Source organism: Stegostoma tigrinum, chromosome 9, assembly GCF_030684315.1.
Source record: "Stegostoma tigrinum isolate sSteTig4 chromosome 9, sSteTig4.hap1, whole genome shotgun sequence".
NCBI lineage: Eukaryota > Metazoa > Chordata > Chondrichthyes > Orectolobiformes > Stegostomatidae > Stegostoma > Stegostoma tigrinum.
Window position 1 is genome coordinate 20,468,621 of NC_081362.1, and position 12,107 is coordinate 20,480,727.

The 12,107-nt window shown below is 43.9% G+C and overlaps 1 protein-coding gene across 2 annotated transcripts; it reads right to left on the bottom strand.

Moving 5' to 3' along the window:
• Nucleotides 1-538: 538 nt before the first annotated feature.
• On the bottom strand, nucleotides 539-9,241 carry LOC125455003 (uncharacterized). Of its 2 annotated transcripts, none has more exons than XM_048536461.2 (2): nucleotides 5,973-9,241; nucleotides 539-1,323 (listed from the first exon to the last, which is right to left on the bottom strand). In XM_048536461.2, exons 1-2 carry the CDS (start codon nucleotides 6,322-6,324, stop codon nucleotides 662-664), a joined length of 1,014 nt encoding a protein of 337 aa, XP_048392418.1. In that variant the 5' UTR covers nucleotides 6,325-9,241; the 3' UTR covers nucleotides 539-661. The 2 variants fall into 2 exon arrangements, with proteins under 2 accessions (XP_048392418.1, XP_048392419.1); XM_048536462.2 differs by lacking the exon at nucleotides 5,973-9,241 and adding an exon at nucleotides 2,860-5,747.
• Between the last annotated feature and the right edge of the window lie 2,866 nt (nucleotides 9,242-12,107).

A 12,107-nucleotide genomic window follows, 5' to 3' on the forward strand; every position in this document is an offset into this window, starting at 1 on the left:
AGATGCTGCTTGGCCTGCTGTGTTCATCCAGCCTCACATTTTATTATCCAATGGTATGCTGCTCTGGTCACTTTGTGAGTGACTTAACAAGGTGAGCTCTGATGGTTGAAATCTTTATTACTTTGTCAGTATTGCAGACAGTTGCCCTCTCCGCAGTCTGATTGCTGGGCCAATCTTGAAGTCCTTCACTCACTGCTTTCTGCTGATGCTGCTAGCTTCTCCTCCCTTTCTTCAGTCAAATTTCTAGGCTCTTCAGCTGCTGCTTTCTGCTCTGCATTTTTTTTTTGTTCAGGCTCTCTGTTACTGTTTGCTGCTGTATGTCATGGTCTGGTCACTGCTTGCCACCATGCAGGAATATTGCTAACTGGAAGAGCAGTACTTCATCGATCCATTAATTCTCAGTGCTATGACTGCTTTTTTATTTCAAAAATATACTTTATTCATAAAAAGTTTGTATATATACATTGACACAAAAGCAGTTCAGTTCTGCACAGTTGCATTTCAAGTAAACAAACAAAACATTGAACTTTGACTCTATCCCAAAACAACCAAAGACCTCTCTTACACAAAACTAATATTTACATGTATTTGAGGCTCTAGGAAGGTTTGATAACTGAACAGACCCTCATTTACTTTCAGCAGGAAATCTTCAGACAGCGGTCTATCCCCACTGTGCCTTGATGGCAGCTGCCCCAAGCTTTAGTGTATCCCTCAGTATGTAGTCCTGCACCTTGGAATGTGCCAGTCTGCAACAATCGGTCAAGGTCAACTCCTTGCTCTGGTAGACCAACAAGTTTCGGGCAGACCAAAGAGCATCTTTTACTAAGTTGATAGTCCTCCAGGCACAGTTGATGTTTGTTGCAGTGTGCACCCCAGGGAACAGATCATGGGGCACAGAGTCCTGTGTCACAGAGCTGCTTGGGTCAAACCTCAACAAAAACCATTGCATTTTTCTCCAGATTTCCTTTGCAAAGGGATATTTCTGAAGGAGATGTGTGACAGCCTCTATCCCCCTGCAGCTACTTCGAGGGCAGCATGAGATTGTGCAGACTGACCAGGCGTACATACAGGATTTCACAGGTAATGCCTTTCTCACCACCAGCCATGTCCCGGTGCTGGCTAGAAAGTCCTGGTGATGAAGCATTCTGCCAAATGGCTTTGACAGTTTGCTCAGGGTACTGTTCAACAGGATCCACACTCTCCGTTTCCATGGGGGTCTTGAGGACGCTACTTGCTGACCACTTCCTGAAGGATTTGTGGTCAAACGTATTTGGCGATAGCAAGAACTGCAGGGGCTGGGGTCAGAGTCAATACAATGTGGAGCTGGAGGAACACAACAGGTTAGGCAACATCAGAGGAGCACAAAAGTTGACATTTCGTGTTTGCACCCTTCATCAGGATTGGAGATGGGGAAGGGAGCTCCGATATAAATTGGGAGGTGTGGGGCTGGGGGAAGGTAGGTGGGATGGTGATAGGTGTGCAGGTAGTGGGTAGTGGGGATTGGTTAGTGGGAAGGGTGGGACAAATAGGTGGACAAGGAAATGGACAGGTAGTGTCAGGTCAAGGAGGTGGGGATGATGGGGGCGTGGTTTGGACATGGGATGAGGCCGGAAGATGGGGAGATTTTGAGAATGGTGAATTCTACTTTGAGGCCACTGGGCTGTAAGCTCCAGAGGTGGAATTTGAGGTGATCTTGCTCCAGTTTGCATGTGGCATCATTGTGACACTGGAACAGGCCCAGGTTGGACATGTCACTCAGGGAGTGGGAGGAGGAGTTAAAATTGTTAACGACTGGAAGGTGTTGTCAATTATCACATACAGAATGTAGATGCTCCATGAACTGACCCCCGAGTCTCCATTTTGTCTCACTGATGTAGAGGAGGCCACATTGTGGGTAACAGATACAATAGTTCAGGTTGGAGGATATACAGGTGAATCCCTGCTGGGTTGGAAATATTATCCAAGGCCTTGGACAGAGGTAAGAGGGGAGGTGTAGGGGCAGGTAGAGCACTTCCTGTGGTGGCAGGGAAAGGTGCTGGGGGCATGGGGTTAGTGTAGATCGAACAAGAGAGTTGCAGAGTGAGCGGTCACCATGAAAGGCAGATAGGGGTGGGGAGAGAAAGATCTCTTTGGTTGTGGGGTCGGATTGGAGGTGGCAGAAATGCCAGAGGATGATACATTTGATGCAAAGACTGGTGGGAGGACGAGGGGGATTCTGTCTTTATTTTTGTCGGGATTAGAGGTGTTGAGGGTAAAAGTGCAGGAAATGCAAGAGATGTCATTGAGGGCATTATGAATCAATGGAGGGGGTAAGTTGTGGTCCTTGAAGCAGGAGGACGTCTGGGATATCTGGGAGTGGAATGCTCCATCTTGGGAGCAGATGCAGTGGAGGAATGGGGAGTAAGGGATCACAATCTTGCAGGGGGGTGGGTGAGCAGAGGTGTAGTCAAGGTAGCTTTTCTTTGCAAATTTCATGACGAAGGATAGGTGATACAGAACAGCCCAACTACTTGGAGTATTCAGCGGCAGCGAGGTCAGTTCCATCCTTCGCAACACTGGGGATAGGTAGAACCTCAGTACGAAGTGACACTTGGTGTTTGCATACTGAGGGTCTATACACAGCTTGATACAACCACACAGAAAGGCGGCCATCAAGACGAGGGCAACTTTGGATACATTCCTACCCCTCTCATCCAGAGTTTTGCACATGGAGTCCCTGCAGACCCAATATATCTATGGCTTCCGGATGAAACAGAAAATAGCTCAGTTGACTGAAGGAGCAGCTTTGGGGGATGTGCCAGATCTGCACTATGTACAACAACAGAGAGAGTGCCTCACACCTGATGACCAGGATTTTACCTGCAATGGAGAGGGAGTGGTAGAACAGTACAGCACAGAAACAGGCCTTTCAGCCGTCCATGTCTGTGATGGCCATGATGCCACTCTAAATTAATCCCATCTGCCTGCTGATCCAAAAGGACCAGTTTCTGCTTCACTTTGGCGATGTGCTCCTTCCAAGATTTTGCGCAAGCTCCAGTCCCTCTGAACCATGTTCCCAGCTCCTTCAGGAATTCTGTCTTGACAGTGAAGAGAATGAAAAATCGGTCAGCCCAGTCCGTAAAGAACATGGCCTTGCTCTTGCCTCGATTTACCTTGGATCCCGAGGTCAGTTCGAACTGGTCGCAGATTCTCATGAGACTGCATACCGACAGCAGATCTGAGCAGAAAATGGCAACATCATCCATGTACAGGGAGGCTTTAACCTGCTGACCTCCACTGCCTGGAATAGTCATCCCTCTCAGGCTTGTATCCTTCCTGAAGGACTCTGCAAAAGGCTCTGTACAACACCCAAACAGGGTGACATTAGTGATGACATTAGACAGGATATTGTAGTCTGCAATCAGCAATGATATTGGCCGCCAATTTCTAATTTCCTCCCTGTGCCCCTTCCACTTGTAAATGAGGGTGATAATGCCTTTCCTCATGGATTCACTCATGATCCCTGCCAGCATACTGCCGTACACCTCCAGCAGGTCCTGACCAATCAATTCCCACAGAGCCAAATAAAAATTGGCCGGTAAGCTGCTGCTTCCGGGAGTTTCATTCTTTTCTAAGGACTTGAGGATCTTGGTCAGCTCAGACAGAGATAACCACTGGCCCAGTCTCTCTTCAGTGCTGTTGTCTGAGACTTCTGTAATAGAGGACAGGAGGCCATGCTGCCTGTGGGGTTTGTGTTGTACAGACTGATCCTCAGGATGTCAGACTGAGATGACATTATTGAGTCATCACCTTCCTTCAGGCTGCTGAGCATAGAGCTCTCCTTGTGCACCTTCTGGAAGAAGAAGTGCAAGCACTTCTTATCCTTCTCCACGGTGCAGACCCTGGACTCGAAGATCCTCTTGAAGGCCTCCAAGGCAAAGGGTGAAGTTTGGTGGCTCTTAGCTTCCTGGAGATCCTCTGCAACATTGACCCCCATTGTCTGCAGCAGGAGTAGGTTCTGTATCATCATGACATAGCTTGCCAATGCTCAGTAGCTATTATTAGAGTATGGTTCAGTAACCCTTTAGTTTGCCTGGTAATGATAATCTTTTCAGATATATTTTAAATTTGCCCACTTTTTGTCTGTGAGTTGCTGGATTACATTGCACAAATCTATTATTTCTCATTAGCTAAAAGGATATTTCTCATGCCAGTCTTCGTACAGACCAGCATTTCCAACAATCCTCCTGAATATTGCATTCATCACTTTAGAAGCTCAATGTATTCACCGGCTGAAAATAGCTCTGGAGAATTAACTCATCAAGATAATGTTTTTAGATGTCAGTTCTGTTCAATGGCTAGCACTGTTGTCTCTGAATTTGAATATCATGGATTAAGCTCTACTAAAGATTAGAGTGTATTATCGAGGCTTTGGGGCAGAGGAACCATCTTTTCAGCTCAGCATTAAAGATCCCAAAGTATTAGTTTGAAGAAGAGAAAGAGGGCTTGGTTCTGTGCACTGGGTGATTTTATGTCTCAGTCAGTACCACAACTTTCTTATCATTCTCCTATTACAGTTTATGGGGATTAACAGCCATCTTCCCACATTACAACTGTGACTACACTTCAAAAATACTTCACTGCGTGAAAAACAAATGCTTCATTGCGGGTGATGTCTGGGTGCCTGCTATGAATGGGCCAGGTTTTTCAGCTCAGCTCAGCATCAACATTATTAAACCACTCACGTGAAACACACTGGACCTTGGACTCCATTACAAAAAAGAGAGATGTCAGTTCAACAGCAGCAACTAAAATATTTGTGTGACTTTCCCTGCAAGATTTCAACCTACCTGGCCCCTTCCCACACCCCTGTTTCCAGGAGACCTAGCTTTCAGATCACAATTGGGCAGAAACTCAAAACCACCCAACTCTGAACATGCTACTTTTAAAAGATATTGTTCTGTAGATGATATCCCTTCACTCTTTCACAATACCCAGCCACAATTCAATCACGCATAATTTGATATATCTGAAAGTTTCAGTTGTGGCTCAGTTTGTAGGACTTTCTCCTCCGATTTAGAAAGTTGATTGTGCAAATCCTACTCCAGTGTCTTGAACACAAACTCTAGGCTTGTGCTTCCAGTACAAATGGATGGAGCACTGCATTATTGAAGGTGCTGTGTTCAAATAAAGACATAAGCATTTTTTCCTCTCAAGTGGCATTATTTGACAAAGATCTGGGGGCTTTTCTTCAGTAACTTGGTTAATATTTATCCCTCAATCAATATCATTAAAACATTTCCTAATTATCAGCATAATAATCTTTGTGGCATCTTATAGTGCACAAATTTATTACAGCAATTTTTACAGTAGTGAAGAGTAATTCATTGACCACAAAGTACTTTATGGCATCAAGAGGTGAGAAAGCTTCTATATAATTGCAATGATTTTATGGGTTTTCGTGCTTGACTAATATATATGATTTGATCAAAGCTTTAAATTTATAATTTTAAATTTATAACGTGCTTATAATTTCTTTATAAGCACATGACACAATGCACAGTAAATTGGGGGCATTGCCTTGAATATTACATAATTTGACTCTCTTTTCCCTCTCACAAACCAAGTATCACTGATCTAACCAATCTCAACTGGTGGGGTTAGCTCACTATAGTTCACCTAACTGCTTGGATTAGGGAGAGAAACAATGAACTATTCCTGCTTTCACTGGACATGCTGAAAATGGCCAAGTGTGTGGACATCACGATGCACCCTGCAGAGGAAAAGCTTGCCATAGTTTGCTTGCAGTTGTTCAAACTTAAATGGACATCTGTGTGAGTTATTGAGAACATATAGACTTGGTCTCCACCAAGGAGTCCACACATTCCAGGGAAACAAGTGGGGAAATTTGACAACGAAATACTTTATATATAGTCTTGCAAAGCACTTTTCTTATAAATAACAATTTTGGATTTCTATTTAAACAAGTCTACCTGTGCCTGGGAGCATGATGTTCAGTACTAGGCAGAAGACAGCCATTGACCGGCTCATGTAAGGAATAGCCCCAGTGATCTTGGTCGGCTTCATTTCAGGGTCATCTGCGTCATTCGCTGAATCCTCCTCCTCCTTCTGCAAGACTCCCCGGACCAATGACACTAAATTGCTTCTGGAATCAGTGAGAGACGCTCTCCTGAGATCAAGGTGAGCTACAGACAGCCCATCCCAGAGGTTCACTGGTCGACATCCCAGTTCAGGATTTTGTTTATCACGAGAGGCTGTCTCCGGAATGTGGGAGAGAACAAATGTTGGACACCTCGTGTTCATACTCATATTTTCTTCTATCATTTGTCTTGAAGTAACAGCAAGGATCTCTTCACTGTTGCCAAATCTGCTATATTTAACTTCAACTAGTCTCGGCTCCACATTTCATGTGTCTTCAGTAATTACTTCTCACTTCGAACTAAAACGAAAGCAAAATCAAATTTTCTGAAAACCTTTTATTAACGGTGTCCATCCCAGACAGAGGAGGCATATAGGAATCAAAAGGTGACACCTGCTAACACCAGCTCTTTTATGTTTTCCCCTTTCAGAATGGATGTCGTTTCACTGGAATGATGTTTTAAACTTCAACTCCTGGGTCATGCTGTTTCACAGTTGAGTGTGCCTTTAACCAACCAGATCAGTCACTGTACTAACAGGCCAGTGATCAGAAGGCTGTGATTTATACATATGACCCACAATAGGGAGCATATAGATGCAGGCCAATAATAGTGAGGGGAAGAAATTGTAGTACAGTAACGGGCCAAAATGTACTGTTCCCTCTCACCACAATGATGGATGGTCATGCCTAATACACAGTCTGAAGGCTAGTTGTTAAATAAAAAAAATTGAAAACGTGGAAATGTAGAAAAAGATAAGAAATCGAAGGGCAATGTGAAAGGGATGGCATTGGACCTAAAATTCCACCAGAGATCTTTGAAATGAATGAACACCTTCAGAAATTAAAATTACAAAATATGACCATTTAAAACACTGTGGTAAGTTATTACTGCGTGGATAATAACGTTAGGTGAGTAGAATTGTTCCCAATGCTATTTACCACTAGTTTCTAGCAGGTTAATTGGTTTTGTCAATAGTCCAATTTTTGGCATTAATTACTGCAAGATCACATTTTCCATGTTGAATTTAGCTCCACCCATAACCGATTGGTGCATAAAAGCTCAAACACCAACTTGAATTGCAGTCAAGAGGGGGAACTTGATTAAAATAAACATTTTTTTTAACTTTTCTGAATTCTGTTAAAGCAAATACTCAGTGAGGAACTCCCACATTTTCAAACTGAGAAATACTCAGAAATCTGCCCTATATATTCCGCGACACGGGAGCTTTAATGCAATATACAAGTGTGGAATATATATCAACCAAGATTTTTTTAGCTTTAAAAATATTCAAACACTTCTGACAATAAAGTAGTGTTGCCCTATATTAGAGATAGTAAGAATTGCCGATGCTGGAGTCAGAGATAAACACAGTGTGGAGCTGGAGGAACACAGCAGACCACGCAGCATCAGAGGAGCAGGAAAGTTGATGTTTCGGGTTGGGACCCTTCTTCAGAAATGGGTAGGGGGGAAGGGAGCTCCAAAATAAATCGAGAGGGGAGGGTTGGGGCTGGGGAAGTTCGGTGGGATGGTGATAGGTGAGTGCAGGTAGGCAGTGGTGGGGATTGGTCAGTGAGGTGGGAGCAGCGGATAGGTGGGAGAGAAGATGGACAGGTTGTGTCAGGTCAAGGAGGTGGGGATGAGGGAGGGTTGGTCATGGGATGTGGCTGGGGTGGGGAGATTTTGAAATTGGTAAAATCCACATTTAGGCCATTGGGTTGTAGGCTCCCGAGGAGGAATATGAGGTGCTACTTTACACAACCTTTACGCAAGAAAGGGGCTAGTTTAAATTGTGTAAACTGGCGGCATGGGCAAGTTGGGCTGAACGGCCTGTTTCCATGCTGTAAACCTCTATGGCTCTATGCTTTTTTGTAACCAAAATTCCAATGCCCTATTGGGTGTCTAATCTTGCATCATCTGTAAACTTCAGTTCTTCCAAAACTTTGCTGTCCCTATTGTATTCCTAACCAAATCTCATTCTGTCATTTCCAATGCATTTACTGACTTACATTAGTTCTCAATCCAGCAATACCATAAGATTAGAAATTCCTATCCTTGTGATTATATCCATGTACAAGCTCTGTATCCGCCTTCATCTTGAGAACTGTCTGAGAACTCTGTACTCTTCCACATCTGGCCTCTTGTGTATCCCTGATATTCTTCAACACTTGACAGATGGCTGTGCTTTCAGTTGTCCAGGCTCTAAGACCTGGAACTTCCTTCCTCTCTAGACCTCTCTGTTTCACATTCCTTCTAACATATTCCTTACAATCTGTCTCTTTCAATAAACGTTTTGGTCCCCTGTCCAAACATCTTTTTTTGTGGTGGGTTATAGCAAATTCTGTCTGCTAATTCTCTTATGGAGCACCTTAGGAGGTTTGACCATGTTGAAGGTACCTTATAAATGTATATTGTTGGAGGTGTAAAGAATTGCATTGATAGAGTGACTTCATGAACTCTGCATGACTCACATTGTTTTACAGCCAATGAAGTACAAAACCTAGCCACTATTATAGTACAGGATATGCAACATTTAATTCACAATTGCAAACTGACACAAACAGCAGTGTAACTTTTAGTGATGTTGACTGAGGAATAAGTATTAAAGAGGCCACCAGGGTTAATTCCCCTGTTCTTCTATGAAATTGTGCCATTGACCACTTACAGCCATCTGAGAAAGCAATGGAGTCTCAGACTTGACTTTTGTGTTCAAACCCCAGAACGGGACTTGAACCTGGAAACATGTGATTTGGAGGCAGAGCCAACACTGCCCCTTGCAAGCCTCCTCAACGGTGGGGCCTAGTTCACTCTCCAACTTCCAGGCGTAATTGGTACAAACTGTCAGGGTGTAGATTTAAGTTGAGGGGAAAGATTAAAAAACGGGCCTAAGTGCCAACTTTTTCAACAGAGCGTGGTTCGCATATGGAATGAACTGCCAGAGTAAGTGGTGAAAATTGGTACAATTACTACATTTAAAAGGCATCTGGATGGATATATGAATAGGAAGAGTTTAGAGGGATATGGGCCAAATGCTGGCAGATGGGATTAGATTAATTTAGGATATCTGGTCAGCATGGAGGACTTGGACCAAAGAGTCTGTTTCCATGCTGTACTTCTCCATGACCCTGTGACTCAGGTCTCGCCTACTGTTCTTGACAATCAGCCTTTATGGTAAACAGTGGCATTGGGCTTTTCATGCACCACAATTATTTGACCCACCCTGAACTTTTCTGGCAAACTTTTACCAATTATTTTTAGAATTAATTAGGAGGGTGATGAATTATAAAGCCACAGGCAAATACGATGATTTCATTCTATAGCCAGTCATGTCATTGCACTCTTTTTTGTGTACAGAATGGTACCATGGCAACCACACCTCTTATCAAACTCTGCAAACAATGAGGCCCCACATAGAGTAATACTGTGTGCATATTCCGCAGCCCAGTTTCTTGTTGTAGGAAATGAACTGCCGTTTTGTATCCATGACAACAAAGTTTCGTTCTCCACATCAAAAATGAATATTTCATGTATTTTGTGATATCGTCTGTGATATAGCAGCGTTATTAAATTCCATCAGTTTCAGAATTGTTTCATTGATCATAAATTGTTTTGGATTTCCTGACAATGTGACTGTTATTTATATCCTCTATTTTCTTTCTAGCATGCACAATCCTGGGCTAAAAGTGTTACCTGAAACTCTAAACCCTGACTACTTCAGATCTTTATCTAACTGATTACTACGTTTGCTCAAGGGCCCAATGGCCGGGCGACTGAGCCACACCAATAAAGGCACATGGGCCAGTTTCAATCTCTACTACATGTTGTTAGCTGTTCTCAGCTAGAATAGTGGTACCACTGGTCTCTGTTACTCTGAGCTAGATAGAGAGTGGGAATACAGCTTTGATTCCGATTCTTTGGGAAGTCAGATGAAGACAGGAGTTGGCTCTGATGCTCCCTATGATCAAACAGCTCATCAGTCCACACTAATCAATAATGACCATCTGAGTGATGTAGTACTGGAACTGCAGCTTCACAAAATTGGGCTCCTTATTAATAATTCTGTCAACGGAAACAAAAGTCATTTTAGAAACCCAATAATAACTTGCATTTGTATAGTGCCTCTAACTTGGCATAACACCCAAATCCTTCACAGGAATACTAATATGCATCATCAGCTGTTTTAATTCTGTTCTCATCACTTGAGAACATCAAGTCAACATCATTTGACACTGAGAAAATAGAATGGTTTTGGGATGTCATGATTTTATGTGGGTACAATGAACTAATATAAATTCTTTCTTTCAGTCTGAATGTTGAGAAAACATGGGATTGTATAAATTGCTATAATTAATCTGAGAGATATTAGGAAAGAATAAATAACAAAGAATAAAGAACAGTACAGCACAGCGAACAGACCCTTCAGCTTAACAAATCTGCACCAACACATCACACCTTTCTAAATTGAAAATCCTTTGGCATATCCCTCTATTCTCTCGAAGGTAGCCAAAAGAAGAAATAGGTCAAGGGTCTGGGAGGAAGGAATTCCAGAGTTTAGGACCTAGTTGGTGAAAGGCATAGCTACCAATGGAGCAGCGGTTAAAATCTGGGATGCACAAGATCCTAGAATTGGAGGACAGCAGATATCTCAAATGGTTGCAGGTTTGAAGGTGATTAGAGAGATAGAGGGTTGAAATCAAGAGGAATTTAAAAACAAGGATAAGAAATTGAGAGTTATTGCATGACTAGACCTTGAGCCAATGCTGATCAATGTCATGTGAGCACGTGGTACAGATCAGTGACGGCAGAAATCAAAGTCCCAGTTATATAATTTTAACATTAGATATGTCAGAAAAACAGTCTCTGGATAACCTGAGTGGTTCATGGTTCTGGTGATAATGGGAACTGCAGATGCTGGAGAATCCAAGATAACAAAGTGTGAAGCTGGATGAACACAGCAGGCCAAGCAGCATTTCAGGAGCACAAAAGCTGACGTTTCAGGCCTAGACCCTTCATCAGAGAGGGGGATGGGGAGAGGGAACTGGAATAAATAGGGAGAGAGGGGGAGGCGGACCGAAGATGGGGAGAAAAGAAGATAGGTGGAGAGGAGCGTATAGGTGGGGAGGTAGGGAGGGGATAGGTCAGTCCAGGGAAGACGGACAGTTCAAGGAGGTGGGATGAGGTGGTGGGTAGGAAATGGAGGTGCGGCTTGAGGTGGGAGGAAGGGATAGGTGAGAGGAAGAACAGGTTAGTGAAGCGGAGACAGGCTGGGCTGATTTTGGGATGCAGTGGGGTGAGGGGATGAGCTGGGCTGGTTTTGTGATGCAGTGGGGGAAGGGGAGATTTTGAAACTGGTGAAGTCCACATTGATACCATTGGGCTGCAGGGTTCCCAAGCGGAATATGAGTTGCTGTTCCTGCAACCTTCAGGTGGTGTCATTGTGACACTACAGGAGGCCCATGATGGACATGTTGCCTGACGAATGGGAGGGGGAGTTAGAATGGTTCGCGACTGGGAGGTGCAGTTGTTTATTGCAAACTGATTGGAGATGTTCTGCAAAGCGGTCCCCAAGCCTCCGCTTGGTTTCCCCAATGTAGAGGAAGCCACACCGGGTACAATGGATGCAGTATACCACATTGGCAGATGTGCAGGTGAACCTCTGCTTAATGTGGAATGTCATCTTGGGGCCTGGGATATGGGTGAGGGAGGAGGTGTGGGGGCAAGTGTAGCATTTCCTGCGGTTGCAGGGGAAGGTGCTGGGTGTGGTGGGATTGGAGGGGAGTGTGGAGCGGACAAGGGAGTCACGGAGAGAGTGGTCTCTCTGGAAGGCAGACAAGGGTGGGAATGGAAAAACGGCTTGGGTGGTGGGTGGGGAACTTGGGAACCCTGCAGCCGAATGGTATAATTGTGGACTTCACAAGCTTCAAAATCTCCCCTTCCCCCACTGAATTAAATACTGAGTGCCGAGTTAGT